General features: G+C 46.5%; 6 protein-coding genes across 6 annotated transcripts; 3 read left to right on the top strand and 3 right to left on the bottom strand.

The window, feature by feature from the left end:
- Nucleotides 1–80: 80 nt before the first annotated feature.
- On the bottom strand, nt 81–2330 carry BDP55DRAFT_719549 (cytochrome P450; the record flags this gene model as incomplete). The annotated part of the gene is made up of 7 exons (XM_060578439.1): nt 1919–2330; nt 1758–1855; nt 1579–1688; nt 1244–1503; nt 1107–1179; nt 494–1044; nt 81–428 (listed from the first exon to the last, which is right to left on the bottom strand). The coding sequence occupies exons 1-7, from the start codon at nt 2090–2092 to the stop codon at nt 81–83; spliced, it is 1614 nt and encodes a 537-aa protein (XP_060424678.1). The 5' UTR covers nt 2093–2330.
- Nucleotides 2331–2864: 534 nt separating this feature from the next.
- Nucleotides 2865–4077, bottom strand: BDP55DRAFT_591514 (uncharacterized protein). Its single transcript, XM_060570928.1, has 2 exons — nt 3849–4077; nt 2865–3763 (listed from the first exon to the last, which is right to left on the bottom strand). The coding sequence occupies exons 1-2, from the start codon at nt 3914–3916 to the stop codon at nt 2959–2961; spliced, it is 873 nt and encodes a 290-aa protein (XP_060424677.1). The 5' UTR covers nt 3917–4077; the 3' UTR covers nt 2865–2958.
- Nucleotides 4078–4423: 346 nt separating this feature from the next.
- Nucleotides 4424–11103, bottom strand: BDP55DRAFT_772306 (non-reducing polyketide synthase; the record flags this gene model as incomplete). Its single annotated transcript, XM_060581136.1, has 5 exons — nt 4424–7770; nt 7836–8772; nt 8833–10404; nt 10465–10750; nt 10808–11103. 5 exons carry the CDS (start codon nt 11101–11103, stop codon nt 4529–4531), a joined length of 6333 nt encoding a protein of 2110 aa, XP_060424676.1. The 3' UTR covers nt 4424–4528.
- A 1437-nt stretch (nt 11104–12540) lies between these two features.
- On the top strand, nt 12541–14591 carry BDP55DRAFT_754913 (cytochrome P450; the record flags this gene model as incomplete). The annotated part of the gene is made up of 6 exons (XM_060580731.1): nt 12541–12759; nt 12808–12822; nt 12846–13326; nt 13390–13688; nt 13791–14105; nt 14179–14591. The coding sequence occupies 6 exons, from the start codon at nt 12541–12543 to the stop codon at nt 14503–14505; spliced, it is 1656 nt and encodes a 551-aa protein (XP_060424675.1). The 3' UTR covers nt 14506–14591.
- A 1105-nt stretch (nt 14592–15696) lies between these two features.
- BDP55DRAFT_636560 (uncharacterized protein) lies at nt 15697–17186 on the top strand (the record flags this gene model as incomplete). Its single annotated transcript, XM_060572896.1, has 3 exons — nt 15697–15870; nt 15950–16265; nt 16345–17186. 3 exons carry the CDS (start codon nt 15697–15699, stop codon nt 17184–17186), a joined length of 1332 nt encoding a protein of 443 aa, XP_060424674.1.
- A 2278-nt stretch (nt 17187–19464) lies between these two features.
- On the top strand, nt 19465–21043 carry BDP55DRAFT_678267 (family 88 glycosyl hydrolase). The gene has a single exon (XM_060575975.1). The coding sequence runs from the start codon at nt 19620–19622 to the stop codon at nt 20784–20786; it is 1167 nt and encodes a 388-aa protein (XP_060424673.1). The 5' UTR covers nt 19465–19619; the 3' UTR covers nt 20787–21043.
- The last annotated feature ends 5457 nt before the right edge of the window (nt 21044–26500 follow it).

Below are 26500 nucleotides of genomic sequence, written 5' to 3'. Positions count from 1 at the left end.
TGCATTCATTCCATGCTCTATTTTCAGTTCTATAATGCTTGGTAATGACTCTCACATCACACACACCTTTCGATTCAGAACTATGTAGATCGCTTTCGGAAACGAACAACCACCTGGGGCAACTGATTCATAGCGTATCTTCTCAGATTCCATTCCCAGTCCATCTCGTGTTGATTCATATGCTCCCAATCCAGGGCCCAAACCATCTTGGAGATCATCAGCTGCGCCTGCAAGAGTCCTGTTTTGCGACCGATGCAGCCTCGCGTACCAATGCTGAAAGGCTGGAATACAGACAGCTTATCATTCTCAAATGTCTTGTCATAATCTGGATGGTCTTTTGGAAGCCATCTCTCGGGGTGGAATTCTCGCGGTTCCGCAAAGTAACGCTTTGAGTGGAAAACTGCCCAGAAGCTCGTTTGAACGCGGTACTAGAGCACGACATCGGTTAGCAGAGATCTTCTTAGATAACTAGACACGAAACATTCGAGTTTACCCCTTTAGGTATGTAGTGGCCATCAACGAAGCCTCCAGGACTGATGCGAGGTAGACCTGAAGTGCCCTGAGTAGCTAGTCGAAGACCCTCGTTGATGACAGCATTGAGCCACGTAATGTTTTGCACGTTATCGGATTTGATTTCCTCGTAGGAAGCAAAGCGACCACGAATATCGGTCTTCAACTTCTCGAGTTTGTCTCGATGCATGCCAAGAAAATGTACCGATACCGTAAACATGTTGGAAGTGGCTTCAGCGTTGCCTATGACCACGTTCATGCTTTGAGCAACAAGAAAGTCGACTCCAGGCGGTTCTTCGCCGTCTCTGATGAGAGAAGACATGAAGTCTTCGTGTTCAAGAGAATCGCTGGTCCGAGTTCGATCATCGATGTACCTACTATTGATATGCTGGAGTTTTGGCGCCACTGTCGCTAAGCTAGGACTCAAGGCAAGCAACACGAACGGGTAAAGAAGGGGAAAGCGTGCAAAAACCTGGTTCACGGTGCCCCAGAAACTCAACTTGGAGAACGTTTCCAGGAACTCTCCGGCTTCACCTAAACAGTTCGACAGTCCAACGGTAAGAAACTGATTTTCCTCTTTGGTCCACATATCTTACCGTTTGCTATGTTGCCATAGTCATGTCCAAATGTCAAGTCGCCGGCAAGATCCATGCTGAGCCACTCATTCCACTAGAAGGTCAACTTTAGTCAAACTCAAAGATGATCTTTCAGGACTTGACATAATTACACTTACCTCTGTTAAGTTGATAGGACCGTTTCGGCAAGCCTCTTCGACCTTGCGAACGAATCGGTCGTAATGCTTGTGGAAGAGCGGCTCTTGCCAACGTTTAATCGCATTCATGTTGAAGCTTGGTTCCATGGCCTTTCTCACATGACGATGAATCTTTGGGTCCGTATCAGCAGCGAAACCTTTGTGCTTTCCTGCAAGAGCTCCCAGCTCTTCGGTCTTCAAAAATGCCTGCGCATCGTTTGTCTTGCCAGGCATCAAAACGTCTAAGTAGGAAAAAAATCGTGTTGTTAGCCCTTGATGGTACGCGAAAATGTTGTCAATCAAATTTCAAAACGCACCGACTATTGCCTTGTACCCGAATATGGCGATCTCATTAGGTGCAATTCGTACGACATCTCCATATTTTTCAAAAGCCTTCTCGACTGCCCATGGCCAGCGACCTCTTAGCCTACGGATTGTTAGATGAAGGGAATTGCAGCCTACGCGAAGAGTGGTGTACTACCAGTAGTATGCAAACCATAATTCTGAGATTGCAGCAACCTTAGGGCCAGGATACTTTGCATATGGATGTAAGGTCAGGCGATATCCTATCAAGAGGAGCCAATATGCCGTGAACTGGGTTGTTCTTTAGCGAAGCCCAAGCCTTGCTTGGGGAAATCGTAGATCATGTTGACTAACCAATAATACGATGATTGAAAGCCATGAGCTGAGCGACGCGTCTTTGAGATGTTCCATGGCAAATTCGCTGATTCGTTTCGTTGACGCAGCATGGAGCGCATCCATGTTTATTTCCCTCGTCATTTTGTGCATTGTTTTTGCAGCGAGTTGTTCTCGCCCGAATTCGCAATCCATACAAGGAATCACTTTTGAAAAGGTCGAATAAAGGCAACTAATCTTGCGGAAACGCCTAATTCCCTCGAATAAAATGATATATTGAAGAGGCAGATACTTTTGTGGCTAGATTGCAGAACATCAATCCGAGTCAACTTCTCACGTTGTAGGGGTCAAGTATCACCACTGAGACTACTGGTTGTAGCAAAGGTCGATGCTTGAAACCTAGTGCTGTCTCTGCCACCCTCCTAACGGTGCAACACATATTGGTCCATGCCTGCTCTAGTGTAGGTCCTGCGAGCGAGTCATTGGGAAAGTTTCGGCACGCGTGATTGTGAGGGTCTCGGAGAGCATCGGACGTCTCGAAGGCAACTCCGGCGTAGACTCCGGAGTGAATGGTTCAGTTCCATTTCGTAGGTCCCAGGGCAACTACTGCACAAGTCCTTGCGAAACAGTGTGTTGCAAAGTCCAGGCTGCAGCCCCGCCCCTGAGATACCTTCATGGTAGTCTAACAGTGAACGCTTGGAAACCGTAGAAGGTGCTTGCTAAGCGACTAAATGTGAGAAAAAATGATGAGCGAAATGGTCAACTATACGAGGCTCTTGGTCATAATTGCTTCTCATTCATTAGCCGGGAGAATTGAAGTGAGTTAGTGTTTAGTTGAGCTCGTTGGGTTACAATTGCCGGGCTTGTGCTGGATCTCGATGAGTTGTTGAACAGCTATGGTTCGAAGTGAGGAGAACAGAAAGCGGGAACCTTGCCGAATATCATGTATTGGAGAAATCAATTTTCAATTGGGTTTGCCATTTGTCAGAAGCTCAGTTGTAGAATTGCACCTCGTTTGCACCTCGTTTGCTGTTCCCTCGTTGCTAGGATCGACTACCCTTTCACAATATCTTGACGGTTCCCCCGTTAGCGCATACGGCGCTCCCGGATACCCATCGACTCTTCTCACAGCACAGCCAGCCCACAACTTCAACAACATCACCAACCTCGCCCAGCCTCCTATCTACGCTGCACGCTTCCATCTTTGACTGTATGAGTTGCCGGACGGGTTCGATATCAGGGAGGCCTTCAGGTAATCCGTTCGCGGTGTCGCCCGTCTTCGTGACCCCGACAATTAGCGAATTTACGGTCGTCCTCTCCATACCAGCCCTTGTTCCCAGTGCGTCCGCCCAAACCCTTGTCATGGACTCTAGCGCTGCTTTACAGGCCCCGTAGAGCAATGTCACTGGGGCTGGCTGACTCTGGCGTGCTCCCTCAGACGATATATTGACGATGCGACTATCCGGGGCGAAGTGCGGCAGCAGGGCTTGAACGAGTTGAACTGCGGTCGATATATTCGCTGTCAGCATGCGACGTACATGTCCTTCATCAATGCCTTCAATTGGCATTGTCTCTTGCAGGGCTGCGTTCTGCACAAGGATGTTGACAGTGCCACTGGAATGTTGCTTCACTCCAGCCACGATGCTGTCGCAGCATTGTGTAGGCTCTGTGAGAGGCGCAACCACGCCGAAGACTCGTGGAATGACGTGGTTGTGAGGATTCTGCTCTTGATAGAGAAGCGCAATCTCCTCCTGCAAGGAGATGACATTCCTCAGCGAGGTCTCATTAGAGCATGTCGCTAAAATGCTCGCGCCCCGGCAGGCGAGGTGGAAGGCTATGCCGCGCCCCAGACCTCTGGAGGCGCCGCTAAATGTCAAAGCTAAGGTCAGCTTCAGTGGCTTGGAATAGTGCTGCGAAGCAAAGTCTTAGTCATTCGCAGGTTCACACTTACGTGACAATAGCAAACTTCCCTGCCAAGTCTTGTTCTCCCACATGGGCATTCGGGAGAGTGTATTTCATTTTTACTGAATGGAAGAGAGCGTCTTCTGAGATGTTGTAATGAGAAGCATCGACTGTTCAACTCTGCCAATCTCAGATGGGTAGTATCAGGGTGTTATGTATCTTGAGGGCTTGAGCGGCGTGAAGTAAGGGAGTACTTCTATCGGCGGTCTGTAATCTGCATCTTTTGTATTACATGTGCCGAAGAAGACCACTGTAGCCTCCTACTTAAGCTTGTATTAATTATGTGGCTGGTGTGTACCACACTGCTCGAGTCCCGTCGGAGATGCGGAGGCCGGGAGGACAGTTACTTTTACCTATGGTAATTCAGTCCGATTCGGAGATGTGAAACCTTTTGCTGGTTCGAAGAACAAAGCACTTCATTTATGGAAGCTGAAGCCAATTGATGGCCTGAAATTGTCAATTGCACATGAGAAATGGTGGGACCCCTAAGGTATGATATTTCTCACGATTTCTGGATGGGCTTCGTGAAGGCTTGGCCGGAAAGTTCTCCAAAAACAGGTCCTTAATTCATTGTGCTAATAATCTAAGAACCATGTGTTTCAACAGCGAGAATTGCAAAGAACCTAGAGGGCATGAAAAAAGAAACGGTCTACAAATTTCAAGTGCTATCTAATTGCTTTCTTGAAAGTAGGCAAGAGCCTCTTCAATCTTCTCCCTCATGAGGTGCACGTGTCCTGGCATCGGCATCTCAAGATGGTCTGCATCAACAGACAAGCACAGTCCGACCTGTCCCACATACTTGTCCCAACCATTCGGGCCCAAGGCCCCCTCAGAGCCACGCTTGTCAGGAAAGCCCCAAGCAAGAGCCCCTAGAGCTGGATCTTCCATAAAGCCAGGATAGGCTTCTGCAGGAAATCCCATGCTCACCATTTCGCGCTTTAGTTCAGACTTGCCCTCACAGCGACCGCCCATACCCTTCTCTGCCCAAACGATGCTTGTTTTCTTGGGGCGCTGGTGGGGAGTCATGGGCTCCGGGTGGTAGGCTGCTACAGCTTTGAAAATTCCAAGCAGATGTTGCATCGGCGCAGATTCTGCCGTCGAGTTCCAGAAAGTGTCCTGCGCGGCCATCTTCTGGAACATTTGCCAACCTGCTTCGGGCTGGACTTTGACAAGACTCGTTTCGGTCTTGGTACGTGGTGAGCAAATGTCGATGATCAGGAGGCCATCAACCTCCCGACCGAGGTCGCCTAATTGACGACAGACTTCATACCCAAGCATGCCACCACCAGAGAAGCCACCGATGTGTAGTGCGCCATGTGGCCGAGACTCAGTCACAGCATCGACAATCAGCTTCGCAGCTCCTTCAATACCGACCTCGGCGTTCATCTGCTCCGGGCAGCGGACAAAAGGCGAGTCGACGCCGTAAATTGCTGTCTTGGTGTTGAAGGGTGGTAGATGGATGTAGCTAGCAATAGTGCCGGTTCCGTCGGCGATCATGTACAATGGTGTCTGGTCTGCTTTCGGACGGCCGTGAAGCAAGATCACTCGGGCCTTTGGCGGTGGAGAGATGGTTTCTTGCTTCTTCACCATGGGAGTCGGAATGGACTGAACTGGCAAAAGTGATTCACTCTCCGAGATTGAGATTGAGGTGACGACTGGCTTTTCAACATGTTTCTGATCCAGCAGTACCCAGTGAGAGGTGATCTCTGGTGTTGGGCAGCTGGTAGATAGGCTTTCATCTGACATCTCCTCCTCACTGATCGACGGTGGTGACGTGGATGCTTGTGAGGATGATAAAGAGTGAATAGTCTCACTAGGTACCATTGCCCCGCTGAATGCCTTGCGCAGGTCACCTATTGTCGGATAGTCCATGAGAGTCGATACTGGGAGATCGAGGCCGGTCTGCTTCTTGACTGCCGCGGTAATCTCAATGGCCATGATAGAGTCAACCCCGACGTCTGCTGTAGCGGTATCATCCGTGAGCTGGTTTGAGTCCGTGCCAGTCTCTTTCGATATGTTCTCCAGAATGGAAGTAAAGACCCCGGAGTCAGTTGAAACCCGTGAAATCAACGCCTCTTCAACCTTGGTCATCTCTGAAGCATCCGACCGGCTGTAGGCATGATTCTTGGCGGAAGGTTGCGCAGACTTCACAGCTGCTACACTGGTGGTCATCAGAAATTGAGAGTCGCTAGGTGCTGCCACCGATACTCTTGTCTTTCCCAGTAGCCGGTCTAGGACAGTGTTGCTGACCTCGTGGAACCGCAAACCTGAACATTGCATCACCATCTCCGACGAGTCAGAGTCAAAGACCCAGACATCGCAAGTTGCGGCGTCCTCAGTTCTGCGCGAGACTCTGGCGAGGCTGAGGTAAGATTTGCCCGGCACCAGAGCTCCAGAATCTGGCAACTCAACGCTCTCAAGATTGTCCATCATGAAAGTGGTATCGGCGGCACGAAGTCGGCTTGGATTCGCGTTCAGCACAAAGCCAGCCAAGTGCACCAGGCTTTCACCGTGGTATGGTGACGAGGTGAAGCAGGTACCGACAGGATCAGACCCCAGGACGATCTCTGCAGCAGCCTCCTGGAAATCATCGGATACATACGCTCCTTTGATACCCCGGAAAGCCGGAGAGTACCTGACAGTGCTCGAAAAGAGGGCGTAGAATATCTCGGGCTGGATCCTATGGCCGCGCCCCTCCTTGGCGCTCTTGATTACCTCGTTCATCCTGGCCTGAATGAAGAAGGATGTCTTGTCCCAACCTGCCTTGACAACATCCGCCTCGCAGATGAAGACTGTGCAACTGCCCAAATTCAGCTCTGACGACTGGAAAGATACTGTTGCCTGATTACGAGACAGCTTCTTCACATTCGCTGTGGTGACAAGTTCTTCAGCCGAGCCATTGGCCCTCTTGCGGAGCGGACGTTGAAGCGAAAGATTGCGGATCGTCAGCGCAGGTTGCTTCATGTCTCTCGTAGTGCCAATGGCTTCAAATACGTGCTTGGCGGCAGTGGAAGCGGCATCGCAGAACGCACTTCCGGGGCAGATTGCCACATCGCGGATCCGGTGTCCTTCAATAAGGGCATCTAGCCCTGGATCGGCAATCAGGGCCCGGAAGGTAGCTTCGGACATGGTGTTCGTCGAACTCTCTGTCACAATATTCTGTGCACAGGTAGAGATGTGCTTCGGGCTGAGCTGACTACCCGATGCAAGGCTCCCGCGTACCCCGTCGCCCTTCTCAGTGTAAGTGATCCAGAAGTCCTGCAAGTCCCACGCGTATGTCGGGAGCGTCAACAACTGAACGCTGCTTGAGTAAGGGCGATAAAGTCGGAGCCAGTCGATATCTAAGCCTTGATCGTATAGCTTAGCGAGACATTTAGAAACAGACGTCCAATTGTTAGCACTCTTATCCAGCGTCGACATGATAGAACCCGAAGAAATAGATGGACCCAATGTCGCTTGCACAAAGGAACCGCAGACCTGGCTTGGCCCCAGTTCAACCCAGACCACTTCGCCAAGATGTTCCTTTACAACCATGATAGTGTCCGTGAACTGCACTTTTTGGCGAGTTTGTTGACCCATGTAGTTTGCATCGAAGGTTCCAGAAGCATCGACAACCGTTGCAAGTAGGGTTGAAGCAACTAGAATCTTGGGCGACGAGTAGGTTACACCCCGGGCGAGAGTGACGAATTGGTCGAGAATGGAGTCCATTTGGAAGGAATGAAAAGCGTAGGGGACTGAGAGTAACTTTGGACGGAACTCTGCCATGTCCGCTGCAAGCTGCTCAATGTCATCCAGCATTCCACCGACAACGGTGGTGCGGGGACTATTAGAGCAAGATATGGAACAGAAACCATCCTGTTTAGCATCAATGTAGCTCTGCGTGACTTCAGAGGATGCAGTAACCGCCAGCACTGGAGGTGACGCGAAGTTAGTAAAACCTCTTCAGGTACAACACTTCGAGTTTGCGTTTACTTACTTGTACAAGCGCCAGCCTCGCACAAGTCGGAGAGTAACTCTGCGCGTTTGCCGACTAGATACAACACATCGGTCAAAGAGAGCACGCCAGCGACGTGAAGAGCGGCATATTCGCCTAGGGAGTGGCCCATGACCATGGAGGGCTCCACGCCTGCTTCTGAACGCCACAGAGCGGCCAAGGCAATTTCCAAAGTCAAGACGGCAAGCTGAGTCTGGGTTGAGAGCTTCATAGATGCGTCAACGTCACGCTCTGCGATGAGGTCCAAGAACAACGGGAAGCCATAATCAGCACAAATTTTCACGCAGTGATCGACCACTTCACGGAAGACGTAACTTGTCTTGTACAACTCATTGCCCATGCCGCCATAATGGGAGCCCTGGCCGGTGAAAACGAAGACTATTGGCTTCGACGTAGAGAGCTTGTTCTTCATGACATCGCTCTGGGTACCATTGTCTGACCTCAATTTTGAGATGAGCTCCAGTGTCGATGATGCGACGTATGTGGACCTGAGCTGGTGATGCGATCGTCTCGCGGTAGTCGTGTAGGCAACATCTTGAATACGGGCGTTGGGATTGGCTTCAAGATACTGAAGAAGCTTTCGTTTGTTGGACTGGAGCGATGCTTGCGTCTTGGCAGACGTGACAACGATGTGATTTGACCACGGTACTTGTACGCCCTCATCAATAGGCCGCATAGTTTTGTAATCCTCGATAAGTAAGCAAGCGTTACCTCCCGCGGCATCGAAGTTGTTCAGCATCAAGCGTCTCGTTTTGTTGCCCGCGAACTTGAGTTCCTTTGCCTCAGAGAGAATCTCAATTTTGGAAGCTTCAAGCGAAGGGAACTTGGGGTTCAGCTTCTGCGGCATGCCTGCTTGTGGAGGTATGGTGCCCTTCTGGAGCATTAGGACACACTTGAGCAACGATGACATTCCAGCAGCCTGTTTGGTTTCTCGTCAGTCTCAAAAGACTCTTTGGTGACAACTCTGATATGGACTCACCGCTTCGCTATGGCCAATATTGGCCTTGATAGAACCCACTACCAATGAATCGCCACGGCGGCCCTTGAAGACGTTGGAAACCGCACCTATCTCAGCGGGGTCGCCAATCTGGGTTCCAGTCCCGTGCATCTCAACATAGGAGATTTCATCTGGAAGAACTCCAGACCGCCTCAAGACTTGGCGGTAAAGCCGTTCTTGCGCGCCGGCATCCGAAGTTGTAATGGAAGGAGAGTTGCCGCTATGATTTCTCCCCGAACCCCCGATGACAGCGAGGATATTGTCGTTGTGGGCAACGGCGTCGTCAAGTCTCTTTAGTACCACGCTTCCGACAAAATCAGCTCGGCAGTAGCCGTCTGCGTCCTCACGGAACGGCTTGCAATTGCCTGTGTTCGACAAGATGCCAGATTTGCTGAGGCTCGTCCAGGAATGGGGATACCCGACGACATTTGCAGCACCAGAGACAGCCATGTCGATATCGTGAGACAGCAAACTCATACACGCGAGGTGAATTGAGGATGATGTGGAAGCGCACGCAGAGTCCAGAGAATATGTTGGTCCCTCCCAGTTCATCTGAAAAGCGAGACGACCGGCCCCGAATGCTCTCTGTGCTCCTTGCAGGGTATATGCATCGCATCCTTTGAAATGGTGTGCCATAGCATTCCAGTCATCATTGCTTTGACCGTAAAAGACACCAATTCTGTTAGGGTCGATATCTCTAGTCTTGCCGTCGGAGTACCCAGCCGTCTCAAGAGCCTCATATGAGCTCATGAGGAACTGTCGGTGGCCAGGATCCATGAACATGGCTTCTCTAGGGGAGATGCGGAAAAATCGAGCATCGAACTCGCCAGGCTTCTTCATGAAGCAACCGAATCTCGCCGCCGTTGTGCATTTGACTCCATCGTGGCTGTGCTCTGCTGCGAAGAACTCATCGAGATCAAACCGATCTGGTGGTATTTCCTGATGAAGATCTTTACCAGTCATGAGAACATTCCAGAACTCATCCAGGTCATCACTCCCAGGGCCCCTTCCAGCCATGCCGACGATGGCTATGCGATCAGATGGGATATCTTGTTGAGTCCTATGGTTGGCGCCTATTTCATGCTGAACCGTGATGGTTCTTCCCGGCTGCTTTAATGCCGTTGCAAGGTAGGAGGTGTGACTGCTGGTGCCGATGACTTTGATGTCGACTTGACGGCATGATCCAAGATGTTTGTTCATCCCAGTAACAACCTCGACAATGTCGAGAGGTCGAGACACAGATTGCGATACTGCAGTTCGTAGCAAATCACCAAAGGTCTCATAGGTAGCCGAGGGATCGTCTGTACCCCAAACTCTGTGTTGTGAGTCGAGAGGACTTGTTACAAGGGTAGCATCTCCAACAACGTAGTCGATATCAGCTGGAGTCATTGGAATAGCGTGTTGGAGGGATCTAATATTAAGCTTATTCCTTGGGAGGCCACTGACAGCTGGGCACTCGTTCAGGAACTGCTCCAGAACAGATGGGGGACCGATGATACTGGCCCAGCGGTCCCCAGTGACGCCAACTTGTGCCCGTTTCACGGTTGGAATGCCCTTCAAAGCCGGTCAGAGTTCTTTCACAAGACTTCAGGTAGGGTGTTCATTCAGACTTACAAGGTTGATCTGGAATTGCTCCAAAGCAGACCGAAGGTCCTCGGTCGAGATCCCTAGGACGGCCCAACCCCACGTCCCTGAGCGATCCTCCGTGGCCCTTGACCGGATGTAGCAAAACCTGCAGACCCTGCACAAGAGCCCAGCCGCCTCGAGACAGCCAGCGTAGAGAGTATCAAAGTCGTTGGCAGCGGCCAAGGGTGACAGGCTCATGAGACCTCCTGAAATGCCCAGCCACTCGGGCCCGTCATCCGACTTTCGTAAGAGACCGGGTTCACGCTTGATGCATCTGGAAACTTTATGTCAGTGCTTCATCTTTGGACATCACTAAAAGGTTTAGACATACTGAAGGAGCATGGCTGCTCTCATTGTGTAGATGAGGATTGCATTAGCAACACCAGTCTCGTCGACTGCATGGCGGTATTTTTCAGCCAATTCGTAGATGCTTGAAAACTCTCCAAGACTCTCTGTGATGATACTTTCAACGTTCTTCAGCTCCGATTTGACCTTCGTGCATAGGTCAGTCATGAAACACTGAAGCCATGGCGCCAGGCCAGCCTGCTTCATGATGTAGTCGATGCCATCGACCCATGGATCGGTCTGGTCACCGAAAAACAGAATCGTTTTCTGGGAGTCTACCATCTTGGGCATTAATGGTGGGGGAAAAGGGTACAATCGCACACTTCAAATGAAAGGCGTTTCCCTCGGATGACTTCTGCAACACCCGGAAATTTGAAGTGTGAAGAGATCTATCTCGCGGGGGAAGTAGCAGATATTGACACAAATGGTCTTTCGAAATATCAAAGATAAGAAGTTACAGAGCTATACATGTGTATCGGTACATGCATTCATTGACAATCGTCGGAGACATACAAATGTAATTCGAGACAACTATTTCATTACCGCTTACCCGCCCACTTAAGGTAGTTGAGGCCATCTCATGAACTTGATACACAAAACTCTCCACGATCGTCGATAGGCAGAGACTGCACGAACACTGGTGTCTCGATCGGGAACATAGTCTGGAGTTGGTATCGAGCGCTGCGTTGTTGTCTTCATGAAACCTCCGATTGGACCAAGGTTTCTTAGAATCATGGTTGAGACAGCATCGCAGCCGGCGGCGATTTCCGAACGCCCGTATGTGGCTTGGGTCAAGGCCTGGCTCCGAACTTCCTCCGCCGGGCACAAGCCAAGTCAATGCTCTCGTATAGAGAGAACGGCGACACGGCGAATTAGAATATCGATGCATAATAGGGCACATATGATCGACATCGGCTATAAGCAACTTCGAAGTTCCAGATTCTGAAGCGAGGGAGTGACTGGCGCCCGAGCCTGCGGAACGCCTCAGTTTATGGGACGCCAAGACCTCGTGTCATCCCTACTCAGGTTTTGATCCTAATACAAGCGTTAGGTTTGGAAGGAGGGTCAGGTATACGGCGGGTTGGCAGTGTGTATAGCTGCTTTCGTAATGAAAACGAGTCATTTGCTTGCAAACATACTAAGTCTTAAGCATGCAAATTTGATATGCAGTCGGCTAGCCTACACTGTGCGGGTTTGTTATACTTGCACTGCACTTCCGCCAGGTATCTCACAACTTGTAAAAGTCGCGGACCGCGTGCCGGAGACAATTCATATGTGACCGGAGGACAAATCCTGAATTCGGAGACTTGTGTATGCCTAAGTAGATAGCTATGGGTCAGAGAACTCTCTGGGTCGGATTTCGACAGGTTTCGAGCCATCACCCCTGAGACAAGTCGTAAGCAGGCCTACCTGGACTCTCATCCTTCAGCCTCTGTTCGTCCCTGTATGTGATTCTTGGCTGCAGGTTAATGTTGCACCGACATCTTGGTTCAGCTTGCCGCCCGACTTGACTGGCAAGAGGCCGGAGTCGATCAAGACAACAAACATCCTGAAGACGCGGTGCCAGGTTTCAGATCCGAACTATCCTGCCGGCATGGTATGCGGAGTCAATTGCTCATACACCGCCGATGGGAGCTGAGATTTAGGTCAAGGGACTGAGCTAAGACTTCCGAGCGATGATGAAGACCAGCGGAGTTTGCCAGTCAAAGCTTGTTCTACATGTCCCTCAATTTAATTATGCCAAAGAATCTTGTGACCATTGACTTGTCTCCTTCATGTGCAGCTACCTTAACTGAAGTGGTTTTGCACTTTGCAATTGCTTTCCTCAACCAACGCGCCTTACTCATGCAAGTGGATCGCAAAAAACAGGACGCGCAAACATCATTCTTGATCTGTTTAACAATGGCTTTCTTCACATGCATTTCTGACTTTCCAGTGGTTAGCCGTTGGGCAATCTTGATATCCGGTCTGGTATGATATCATTAGACACTTGCTTATGCTGTTCGCTTGGCTGACAAAACTAGATCACGGCCTACCTGTCGTGTTTGGCAATCTACAGAGCTTTTTTTCATCCACTGAACAAGTATCCGGGGCCATTGCTGAACCGCATTACAAATCTTCCATTTGTGGTTGCAGGTGTGAGAGGCCAGCTACCTTTCTATGCCGAATCCTTGTTCAAGAAGTATGGCCCAGTCGTCAGAATGGGGCCCAATAACATCGGCTTCATAGACGCAAACGCCTGGAGGGACATTTATGGCATGCGTCGTCGCGGTCACTTTAAAAAAGCATATGAATACTACCGGGAAGGACCGGAAGGACCCATCAGCTTGCTTAATGCCGGTCCAGAAGAACACGCAAGACTACGCAAATGGGTGTCCCCATACTTTTCAGATCGTGGCATGAAAGAGCAAGAACCAATGATTGGCGGCTACGTTGATTTGCTTCTTAAGCGGCTGCATGAGAACTGCGACGATGGTACCCGCGCGCTTGACCTCCGGGACTGGTGTGAGTGCTGGGATTATGACTGCCGATGTTCCGTCTGGTCTGATGCTAACATTAGTCTATCAGTTAACTTTTGCACATTCGACATCCTTGGCGAGCTTGCTTTTTCCAGCTCATTTGGATGTCTCGAGTCAGCCGAGTATCATCCTTGGGTGAAAATCATTGCATTCCAGCAGAAAGAAATCGAGTGGATCGGCGAACTGAACCGGCAGGGGCTGAGGTTTATCACAGCTATCATCATGAAGATACTTGCTAAGAACAAGTTGGAGTTTATGGGGTACACGATCCAAAAGTTACAAACGCGCATTCAGTCGGGCAAACAAGCAGATATCATTGAGTCGTTTCTCAACAACAAGGAAGGAATGGTACGTTAGACCCTTCACTCGTAGCTTAGCTTGATCAATGTCGGCCGTGTCATCGTACCGTCTCGGATACCAGGGCAGAGCTGGACTAACCGGGGAGAACAGAAACTTGACATGGAACGCCTTGTCCAGAATTCGACGCTTCTCATTGCGGCTGGGTCTGAGACCACAGCTACACTGCTCACGGCAACTTCGTTTCTTTTACTGTCTAACGCTGAAGCATATCGGAAAGTCGTAGAAGAGGTCAGATCTTCGTTTTCAGATCCTTCAGAGATCACTCTTCTATCCGTCAACAAACTCCCTTACATGCTGGCCTGCCTGGACGAGGCGCTACGCGTGTTTCCAGTCGTTCCCTCTTGGTTACCTCGACGAGTCACGCATGGTAGCGCTACCATTGATGGCAACGTCGTGCCCGAAGGCGTAAGTGTCCACTTAATTGAGGGACACCCCACTCTTGTTACTAGAAAGGCTCTGACTCTGCGCGTCGACACAGTCTCTCGTTGCTACTTGGCAATGGGCCATGTATCACAACGAAATCAACTTTACTAAACCCTTGGAATACCATCCCGAGCGTTTCCTCGGAGATCCACGCTTCGCCAATGATAGGCTGGACGCATTCCAACCCTTCAGCATGGGCCACGCAGATTGTGTCGGTCGCAACCTCGCATACTCTGAGATGCGCCTAATCCTAGCGAGGATTTTGTTCAGCTTCGATTTGAAGCTAGCTGACGTGGGTCGTGATTGGATCAAGGGTCAAAAAGTTTATATTGTGTGGCAGAAGCCATCCCTAAATGTGTATCTCAAGCCAGTCGAGCGATGAGGCAAACCTAAATCCAGCCTTGAAGCTTGTGGCATAAGATATCCGTGCACGTAATACCTAGAGGCTTTACACGCAATAGGCATGACCAAACACGGAAAGTGGGCAGCACATAAGTCTAGCGGAACCACAGGTGGTCACCTAAGCACCTTGTTCCTTCGTTTCCGGCGCACAAATAAGGCCTAGGTTCGAGGCCCCAAGCTTGAAACGGCCCTTCGTACAGCTTTGACTGCGGGGAAGACCCTGACCTTATTGAAGTGCCTTCGGCTGAGACTTACCCTAGGGCTGACGCAGGCCTTGCTGTAGCTATTGTTCAACGATGCCGGTGGCAGACATTCTGCCAAGGAAGTTTTGACCGTATGAGACTTTGATTCTGCGACATGGCTGGTGCATTGTGTGAACTGCGTTGAGGCGAAGCGCTGAAGATGACCCTCGGGTGGGATGCCATTGAGTTCCTCTCTTTTGGAGGCTATCCTCGGCCAGGCTTATTCGAAGAGTCATCTATCCGAAGCTGATAACTTAATACCAAGTAATTTCAATCGAATTGTAGAACCATGCAACTGTTTTTTAGATTGACCCGCTGCCTACCTTGCCAAAGAGTGTGTACCTATGGTGATAAACCGACAATCTACAACGTAGTAGATCTCTTTACTCTCGCTATTCGAACAATAAACACATCCGTCAAAAGCTCTTTAAGGTCTCGTATACCAACTGGTTTGATCCACATCTCTTGATGCTGGCGCGTAACAGTTTCTGCGCGTCTATGACTCTGAGTCGTCTCAAATATTCGTCACGTCAACTGAAAGTGGCCGGGCCAGAAACAGTGACAGGCCATGCCGTCAAAACCCTCCGGCATGCCAAGATTAAATCTCCGCATGTTCTAGCTGCCCTTTCAGCCAGTGGGGCGTTTACGCGCCGCTGATGCTTTATTGGGTCATAGCAACAGACTTCACAGGTTGAAACTATATTGACACACTACTAAGATGCCATTTTACCGACGAGGCAGGTTCACGCTGATTTTCTGCCGCTTCTAGAATGTTGCCAGCCCTGGATCCTAGACCGGCAGTCAACCGTCGGTTTATCTGCTGGTCGGCTACGTGTTGTAAAAATAACGCCTTGTTGCCCACAAAGACTAACACAAGCCGCCGCAACTCTGTAATTCGAGTTCCCTCGATCACAGCCACTCATCGAAACATGGCAGCCGCAATACAGTCTATTCCCGTTGAAAACTTTCCTTTTAGCTTTGATATGTCTCAGACGACTTGTCGTGAAGGCAACTCTGTGGAATTAAAGAACTCAGCAACCTCAACTAAACGGCGTCGCGGCCCACTTACCCGCAATGCCTGTAAGCATTGTCGTATCAAGAAGGTAGGCAACTTTCTTATTTTCCAAATACATTTAAGAAAGTCAAAACAACGAACGACTAATGTTGTCTGCGAACTCACAGTTGAAATGCAGCGGCGAAAAACAAGGGTGCGGGCGATGCAGAGCCAACGGATTCGACTGCCAGTATGAAAGCTCAAATCCTAGTTCAAAGAGGCGCTTGACGATTGCCGATTTTACACCTTCTATGTCCCCATGGGAAAGGGAAGATAGCTTGACCGCCGAGATTGCCATAGGCATGGAGGAAGATCATGATCCGAATAATCTGGACAACATTGACCGCCTGGTCTTCCACCCAAGAGCCTTTTCTCCCTTTCAGGACGATGCAATAGACGACATACTATCTACGGATGTCCTTGATAGTTTTATAAAAGCCGGTGGTAAGGTGCTTTTCTTGATCGCTTGTCGTTAACCGGCCAATGTCAAGTCCGTCCGAAAGTTAACCTAGGTGTCTCACAGAAACCCAGCCTTTCATGAAGACAACACTCAACAGCTCAACGACCTCACCTAGGGTAGATCCGCTACTCTCAAGTCTAGATATCTCGGTATGGCCCAAAGTGGCTTCCATCGGCTCAGATACAGAGAGGTCTACAACCCAAGTCGAAAGGCGACGAAAGCACACAAGGGAGCCATCAAGTCACAGCCAGGAGTGGCCTCGCAATATCCAGCGCCCTCGACATGATCAATCGAAGCAACCCCCGGAACGAGACAGTTCTCCATGTTCATGCTACGCGCGAGTTTTTCTCCAGCATGAGGATGTTAGTTCCAACCTTCTCTGGAGTATACGCAGCAAAGCTCCCGCGCCACCGGCAGAATTGCTGCGGTCATTGAAGAGGACCATGGAGGGCCTTGGCTCTTTTTTCGATTGCCATGCTCATTCAACGCGTCCTGAATTCGTCGCCTTGCTCGTGTCCATGTGCGATATGATGCTCGGTGGTGTGGAGTATTTGGTGCCTAAGTTGTGCGTAGACGAGGACATCAACGGCGCTTCTGAAGACGATGACTCGGATACGTCCAGTTCTCATGGTGACTCAAGACGACGTTCTAGTAGTAGGAGTGGCAGCGTCAAGTTTACATCGCAGCCGGTCTTCAGGTTGAGCCAAGGAACATTAGACAAAGAGGATGAACTTCATGTACTTCACAGTTTACTACGAGTTCGAACTAAGCGATTAGGACTCTTGATTGATAGACTGTATCACGCGGTGGACAATAACGGGAGACCTATACATAGACATACTGTCTGCAGCTTACAGGACCGGCTTAGAGTTGTTTCATCGACATTGAAGAGAAGCCAGCTATAGATGGCGGTATTACGGATGGATCAGATGGATGGGCAATAGACTCATGAAACGGAATCTTGACCCGTTACACGTGTTCTAGGCATATTCATATAGGTAGTATGTAATTCACGAGGCCTGCCGATTTGAAATGACCAAAGTGTCACTTGAGTCCCTTGGATCTGTGCAACGTCGAAGTCTCCATGTCCTCGCAAGTGTGTCAAGATTCAGGAAACATCTGAACTCAAGACAGCATCGACTCAACATCGATAGACACTTGAACTGTCTTAGACTAATGAAAGCTATGGGACATATGTAGAACCAGGCAATAAAGTGAATGTTAGCAACCAAACAAACCTGTCAACCCAAGAGTTCATATTCCCAACAGTGATTCTTGAACTTCTCCCAACAGTGAACTAGGGTCAATACAGACCCGCGACGGTCTCGCCCTTGCAACATCGAAATTCCGGAAAAGACCTTTCCGTTCTCCGCGAGTCGATCCTTCTCACGACCGAAGACAAGGCCCATGTAGACGTAGCCTACATGTACTTCGCAGCGTAAAGCTTGGCCCTCACTGATTTGAACGCCACAAGAGGTTGAGCTCCCGTTTAAGCGATAGAGCTTCGATGAATTGTCTGGAAGCAAGCAAACAGATGAACTCGGGTGTGAACCGCGTGGTAGTGACCCATCGCAACTTACTCCACCTCGACGAGCGCGTGATATTCAGGCGAAGGACCGTATAAGCGCAACTGGTCAGGGTTACAAGTCCACAGAAAGTCGGCTAACACATGTCTGCGTCTGCAAGCATCGCACGACGCTGTCAAAGACCAGAAGTGTAACTAGGTGAGGCCTCACGGTACGTGTAGCCATGGCAGTAGAAAAATAGTGAATCATTGATGCCTGGAGTGACGATGACAACTACTTTCGTGGCCGGATTGCAGCCTATTTCAATGCAGCCTATTTCAATGATTCTCATCTTCCTGTCGCAGCCTAGTGACCTTGGCACGCCCGGCTACGGTGCAACCGTGAGCGGGTGATGGACACTGCAACATGTCTCCTTCGCTGCAAGGCACTGGGTATGATTGCCTTTTCTTCTCCGTACAGTCGATCCATTTGCGTCTTACCGAGCTGATCTTTCTGTCGACTTGAATGCTGTCGGCGGCTGACTACTCCTGACTTCTTGAGGGACCCAGGGGTAGAATCGGCCGCTTGTCCTTCGGGATAGAGCCAGGATATTTGAAGAGTTGGGTACAAAATATGAGTTGTCTTAGACGCTTATTTGAGAAAGTCATTACGGTGTCTTTGAGACTTAGGTATTTTCTGCGAAGGAGAAACTAAACTCGCGTTCCATGAAAATAACCATACCGGATCATGTCGCGATATCAAACAGACATGACGATGCGACGAGAGACAACCATTTTCGAGCGACTGAAACCCGAAAGGCGAACCATAGAAATGAATAGTCACTCATCGAAGCAGTATGTAAGATTTGTTGTTGTCTTGAGCTTGGTTGTCTCGTTCACCTCCTGGAATTGGCTTCTCGGGAATTCTTCAATGACAGGGACAATAAAAGTAATACCCTAACGCCCAACTTCAAGACGTTGAGTGTCGCCGGATTAAAGTCCGTCATACTTGTGCAGTATTACGTCTCCAAAATTGCGTGAACGGACACGGAGCAAGGCGGAGACTGAGGGAACTAGCCAATCATAAGATGGTGAACCATCAAGGCTGCTGTAAAGTCTTAGCCATTCGATCTGCGGATTTCTACCGGTACACTCAACCTATGGTGAGAGAATTAAAGGATTTTCTTGTTTCCGCCCCATGAATCCTTGGCGAACTTACCCCTATGTGCTCATTCTGTAGCGGAAAATCTTTCGCGTCCAACATTGTGACCCCCACCGTTGAAACTTTACTGCCTAGCACGGGATGGTTCCTTCAAATTCATTCTGCTCAGTGGTACGGCCACCAGCTTCGCTACCTCGACCTGGCCCTAGCATCGCCCCGTTAATTCAACCAAGATCTAGGAACATCGAATGCAACCTCTTGACCAGTCAGACTCTTCAACGGTAGCCTACAGCCTTCATACCAAAGTTTCGGTACGCAAAGTCGTCAGCCTGCAGCATAAGGTAAGGTAATAGAGGATCAAATGTTTTAGTGGTCACTGTACTATTATGGGCCCAGAAGTTCCCCGCGGAAGTACCGGCATGCATGGGGGAAACATTAAAAGGGTAATGATTGCCGCATTGGCGGGAGGGCCCAATGACGAGCCGGGTAAACAAATAGGCTTCGGCAATGATTAGCAATGCAATTAGCTTGACTCATACGAAAAGTAACTGCACGAATATATAGTGTCAGTGACGCCGGTAGCGGGGTTGAGAGAAGATGAAGCTCGATGGTACGGATAGCGTTTGCGAGATCTCGAATTCCTCACCTCCGTGATCAATCGTGCTTCTCAACATGCGTCACTTCACAATCCGGCTGTTGGCCCTCTGCGGCTTGGCGACTGCCGCAAGCTGCGAAGACCGGCGATACTCGACATGGATGCTCGACAGCATTAAGGCGCGAAAGCAGGGTATCATCTCGTCCGGTGAATCAAGCAGCTTCCTGGAAACGGGCATCCTCTCCCTCGCCATGGAAGCTGCACTCAAGCAGTACCCGGACCTCAAGGACCAATATGTGCCTTACTTGGAGGAAGTTCTCAACGAGGGGACTCCCAATTTGGTCAATGCGACTTACGTCGCAACCCGACCCCTAGACCGTTTCTCAGTAGCAAACGCTATCAACGCTATTTCCAAGTCGGGAATTGCAACGATTTCGAACACGGCGTCGGCAGCATCGAAAGCGATCAATGAATCTCTGTCGCTTCAAATTCGCAACCCCGTTGGAGGCTTCTGGTACTACGTCTACCCTCAATGGAGTTACCTGGACGGCATGTTCTCGGTGCTGCCATACATGGCTGCGCAGCCCCAGCCCAACTACACCGATATCAGCTTGCAGGTTTCACTGCTCTACGAGCACTGCTTCCAAAAGAACACCTCCTTGGTCGCCCACGGGTATGACTACTCGAAGACTTCCGTTTGGGCAAATCAACAGACAGGTGCGAGCCCGTATGTATGGGGCCGCGCCGTGGGCTGGTTTGTAGCAGGTTTAGTCCAGACGTGGGAAGCCCTCGACTGTCCCGCCGGCAAGCACGAGGCCAAAGCCGTGTGCAAGCAACTGCAACACATGACGACGCAATTGGCTACATCTCTCGTCCGCTACGCTGACCCCGAAACCGGCGTATGGTGGCAATTGACGACGTTTCCTGGACGCAGCGGCAACTACCTCGAGAGTTCCAGCACGGCCTTGTTCATGTTCTCGATGCTCAAGGGCGAGAGACTTGGGCTTCTGTCGAACTCGAAGGTGGACTTCAAGAAGGCAGCTCTGAAGGCTTACGACTACACCACCCGAAACTTTGTTGTCGACACTGGAAACGGTACGATCGGATACAACAAGACTGTCGCTGTGTGCAGTCTCAACTCTACAGCATCTTACGAATACTACATTCATCAGCCGCTTTTGCCTAACAGTCTTCTCGGAGAATCGGCCTTCGTCCTGGCATCTCTCGAGGTAGAGAGGAAGTAGGGCAATGAAACCTTGTTGCTAGGCTGCTATATAGTCAATGTAATCACATTCTACACGTCTAATCGAAGTCATTTGTAAGAGACCAAGAGTCTCAAGGTACACGTCTCAACCAGAACCGTGACATGCAGGGGTTTGATAACTTGCGCGCAAGGAATTGGCTGGAGATGGTGTATCTGCCTAGCTTACGAGAGCCATTTTGAGAATAGTGCTTAGCGTACATGCAAATATTGACGCAATGCATCACACGTCAGCCCGGGTTAAGTGAAATAACTTTGATTGCAGTGTAGCCTGCCAGCCACCGCTCAACCGCCTGCGTGAAATATAAGGTACACGCAGCTACGAGTTTTGCATCCATCTTACCCACTCTGCAAAGCTCATGTACCTAAATGTCCAGAATCCTATGTCCCCCGTCCTCTATTCACGAGACCAGTGATTTCAATGGTTCGGTGATGTTATGTTTAATGACTTAATATTCCGGACAGTATGGCAGCCCTCTTGCTAAAGAAAAGAAAAAAGCGATTCAGTTCCATCTTTCGTCCAGGCAGACTCAACGAATTCTTACGAACATCGTTTCCAACCAAGAGAGCATTTTCTTTGCTGCGTAAATCTCAGTTATCGTTCCCTCTAAAATCCCGGGCACGAGTCCCTGAATAGTTACGCAGTGCAGGTTAGCAGATTGAGACTGTCAAGGAGATATTTGGCAGGACGAGTCATCCCCCGAGATTCGGGTCATCGCTTGTACCTCTGTACATGTGGATGTCGGATTGGAAGTCCAATTCGACCTCGAGGCAAGGGGCCCGCGCAGGGGCCACTTACAGACCATACTTACGAGATCTACGGTTTACCTAACCTCCGGTTAGAACCTCCTTTTTATACCTTACGTAGAAGTTAAATATATATAGATTTTGACCTCTTCGTTACCTATAGTTTAAATTATCTCTGTAATAGGAATATTAATACTAATTAGTAGTTAAATCCTATTATTATAGATTAGTAAAATATTTTGTAAGTAGAAGAGACGACCTTCTTAAACGGAATATGACAGGAGAATTATGTTATTTACCTAATGGAAAGTAGGTAATAAGATGTAAATCTCTATGACGGAATAAAGTAGAGGAATTATAGCCCTTGACTGCTTATAAAAGGTCGACGTCTATTATATTAAAAATAAACTATAATTAAAGGAATTATAAGAAGGCGACTAAGCTACCTATATTGCCTTTATATAATTTGTCCTATTTAATAATCCACGGGCGGCCTGTACGTTAATAGAGGAAAATAAGCGAAATTATTAGATTTGCTAGATTGGTAAATCTATTGTAGATCTTGACTGTATGACGAAATAGGCCTAATTGGAGAATATAAAAAGGCATTTTAGGACTATAAAAATAAACTTTTAAAGTAATAGGGTGTTTAAGTAGGAACTAGACCCCGCCGGTAGCTTTAGGTATATTTCTTAGTTAAATCTGAGGAGGCTATTAGGATCGATGGTAATATTGCTATTATTAAGACTAATTTCGAGATTCTAAAGTTAAGCTTCCCTTTTTTACCTATATTTATTACCCCTCGGTTATTTTAAAGGAATAAAAGCTAGGTGGAGTTGAGATGAGGAAGGAAGGGATTTAGAAGTATTATAATGCTTACCTTATAAAGGGGTGTGAGGTATTTAATTCTTTAGATTATATATTCTTACCGAGCTATAAAGGTAAAAAAAAAGCCTGTTATTTTAGTTAGTATAGGAGAAAGCTAAGAAGACGTTTAAGGAGAGAATATAAAGAGAGGGCTATTAAAAGACCTTTTTTATATAATAAGGTATATTATAAGAAGAGAAAACCGTTAATAAGAAATATAGCGGCTAATTTAGAAGATTAAGAGTAGATAGTAACGAGGCTTGCTATAAGGAGGTTGGAGGCCGTAGGAAGCTCCTAGACCTTGATAAATATAGCGAGCGATAATAGTACGCTATTATTATAACTAATAAGCGGATCTAATATATCCTTATTAAAATTAAATACGCCGGCCCTTATAAATAGAAGTATAAGCTAAGGGACGATAGGGGGTAAGTTAGTATATAGAACGTATAGAAGGACTCCTATCTTAGAAGATTAGGTTGAGATTAATCTAGAGTATTAGGGGAAATAGTTATATCGAGATTTAGACTACTTTAATAGTAAGTAAATTAATACGGCGTTAGTTTTTATTATAGAGATATATATCTATAAGGGGCTTAAAGGGTAACCCCTATTTTATAGAGTCGTAAACAACTTAGGCAATTAAAAAGATAAATAGTTCGCTAATATTAATTCTAATATTATTAAGGAGGTAAATAGATTCCTTTATTACCAAGGCGTTCTACTAGCCTAAGGGGTAAAGTAAAAGGCCTATAAGATATTTATAGCGATAGTAGCTATAGAGGATTTTACGCTATAGGACTAGAATTAGATCGATAGAATAGTATTAAAGTATAAAGAATTTAATAGACGAGTGAATTAACCGGATTTTCTATTAAAGATTATTAACGGTAATATTGCGGTGTTTAATTTAGTGTAGATAAGGGGGATTATACTGGAGGCGTATTAGATGATGATTCTGTCTATTATGGTGACGACCTTAATAATAATATTAATCCGAGGATTGATCTTAAGTATTTAATAAAGTATAAGGTCGATAATATAGATATTATTTAATTACGCTGCTGTACGAGAAGTATGTGAAGAGAACGATTTAGTGGTAGTTAGTATAAGATAGTTTATTGATTTAAAGAAGATCTTTTTAAAAGAGAAATTGTATTTAGGGGGGAGATATGAGGTTCTGTAAGAAACCTTTATAATGTTCTACGATTATTATAAAAAAGTTAGTATTTGAGAATATTAATATTATTTAGTAGTTAATGTTATATTGATAGGGAAAGCTGCCGAGTATTATTATTAAGCGGTGCGTAATATTGATTAAACTAACTTTTTTAGTATTGTTGATATAATCCGAAGTCGATTCGAGACCTAAGATAGGAGCCTTAAGCTCCTTTCAGAGCTAAGGGTATTGTTATTTAGCTCTGTAGCTAGAATAATAAAAGGAAAGTCGAGAATTGAGATTTTCAAAGAGCTTATTAATAAGATCGATAAACTAGTAAGGACGTAGCTAAATAAGGGGATTAATAAGCGAAAGGTCGGTTATTTATATATAGCGGTATAGAGAGTATTAAAGGTAAAAATAATTCTATATTAACCGCTTAAGGATTATAAGACGCTATATTCGAGGCTGAGGTCCAGCTTTAATATCGAAGCTAGGATATTAAATTAGACTTACTTTTAATTTTATAAAGGCCCTCATTAATAATATTAGGTAGACCGTATATATAATAGTAAAGGAAGAGAGGTAAAGTATAATAACCGTTAGGGGGGAGGAATAAACTCTTTAGGGGGGTGCTGGTCTAATATTAACTAAGTACTATAGAAAGGGAAGTGCTTTATATATAAAAAGGAGGGTTATTAGTTAAGCAACTATTTTGATGAGGAATGTACTAAGTTATATAACTAATATAGAAAGGTAAAGGGCATATAAAGCAAGACGGGCCATAATCGATTTAACTAATTCCTAGTAGTCTATGAGGACTATTTAATAAATATAATTAAGTCGTTTGAGAGCGAGGAAGATCTTACCCTATATATTTAAGACCTTGATTTTGATAAAGTTAACGATGTTACTTATTTTTTTTTTGCCCCGTTAACTTTAGGAGGATATATAATGCTGAACGAATAGAGAGTAGTATAAGCCCTAAATGAGTAGGCTTTTTTCTATAGTTGGTAAGGGAAGGTCCTTTAGCTAACGATAACGCTTAGTAATATAGGGGACATAAATACTAATACTATAGCTATGGCTCGTATTAAGGTTAAAGGGCCTGGGGAGGAAAAGAGAATAATGGGCTTATAAGTACATAATTTATATTTATTAGGAGGGTTCTATAGTAATCTAGTATAAGTATTTTATACTAGCGAAAGATATGGCTTAGAAACCTTTTACGGGATTATTTTAGATACCGGGGCATTATAATGGTTAATAGGGGGTAAGGGATAATTCTATGTATTTTAAAAGATTTTATTAGTGACCCTTAATATTATAAATACGGGTATTATGAGGATTAGTTTTGGTCTAGGGGAAGAGATAAGTGCTTTAAGTATTGTGGATATAAATATATGATTTGGAATGATGATTTTCTATATTCTACCTGTTAATATATTATTCTTTTATGCCTGAACGATATGGATAAATTGGGTATTGTGTTTGATAATATAAGGAATAGAATGTCTAATGGAAAGTACTCTGAGCTCGTTGATCGACGATGGGGGTATGCGTTTATGAAGCTTGAACTAGACGTTAAGTTTATTAATTACTTGACGGAAAGTGAATTTAAGCGACTATATTGACGATTTGGCCATTTGTTGGCGACGAGATTATATAATCTTTTTAAATATTTAGGGAACGATGTGGAAATAGGGGCTTTAGAGTAATTGATGATGGTGTGCCATTAGTGTTAAATGAATGCCTAGAGCCCGTATAGATTTAAGTTTAAATTATATAACGACTTTAATTTTAATTGGGAAATCGTTATTGATATTTTTTATTTAAATAGTCGATTAGTACTTTATATAATTGATGAAGCTATATTATTTTAAGGAGGCTAATTCCTTTAAGATATATAAGTTAAGACTGTGTGGGTAATGCTGAAGCGCTATTAGATCGATATATATTAAGGTCTACTAGACGGCATTAGAACTAATACCGGTATTAGTTTTAAGTTGGTAGAATTTAGGGAGAATGCTATTTTGTACGGTATTTAATTGAAAGTCGTCCTTGTTGAAGCGTATTATAGTATTAGTAAGGTAGAAAGATTATATTAGTAGTTAAAAAGAGCTTTTAAGATTATTTAGGAAGAGAGCCTTAGTTTAATAGATAAAGAGTACTTTTAGATGGTATTTAAGTGCTATAATGATATTATAGGACCTAAGGGGCTTGTTCCGACGCTGCTTGTGTTTAGAGTATATTTATAAATAACGACGGCCTTACCGCCGTTATTAGATGTGACCTAAAGGGCGTAAGTAATTAAGAAAGTAATGAAGACTCTCTACGAGGTAAATACTAAAAGGTAAGTTAACGAAGTTATTATTATATATAATGGGCCCGATATGAGCCTTAACCTTAATATGCCCCTAAATTTAGAGGTATAGGTATAGAGGGAAATTATAAAGTAATGGATAGGCCTATATAAGTTAGTCTTAATTAATGAATAATCTTATATCGTTACGAGAGATTGAGATTAATTACTGGAGGTGTTAATTATTACGGTACGACCGTATTACGTCGATCTTAGCGGAGTGATTTTTAACCTATAAGAAGAAAAAGAGCTAGGGGAACTATTTTAATAAAGCGATGAGGGATAATTAAGTAATAAGGGGCAAGAAACCATCTTTAATAAGATCATTGTTATAGTACCCTTAGACGATGAGGCAGAAGAAGAACTAGTACCCTTACCGTAAGTAAGATACCGAGGAAGACCCTAAAAAGTACCTTAACGGTAATTTATATTTAATATTAAGGCTATTGCTGTCTTTTATATGGTTAAGGAGAAAATAGATTTTATAATGGCGGTTAAGCTAAAGGAATAAGGGATAATTATAACTATAGGATGACCGTATAAAGGCTCTAACCTTATTAAA

The sequence above is a fragment of the Colletotrichum godetiae genome (assembly GCF_030913485.1).
Source record: "Colletotrichum godetiae strain CBS 193.32 chromosome Unknown BDP55scaffold_55, whole genome shotgun sequence".
Taxonomy (NCBI): Eukaryota; Fungi; Ascomycota; class Sordariomycetes; order Glomerellales; family Glomerellaceae; genus Colletotrichum; species Colletotrichum godetiae.
The sequence above is the reverse complement of the archived record's forward strand: the minus strand, read 5'-3'. Positions and strand labels throughout refer to the sequence as shown.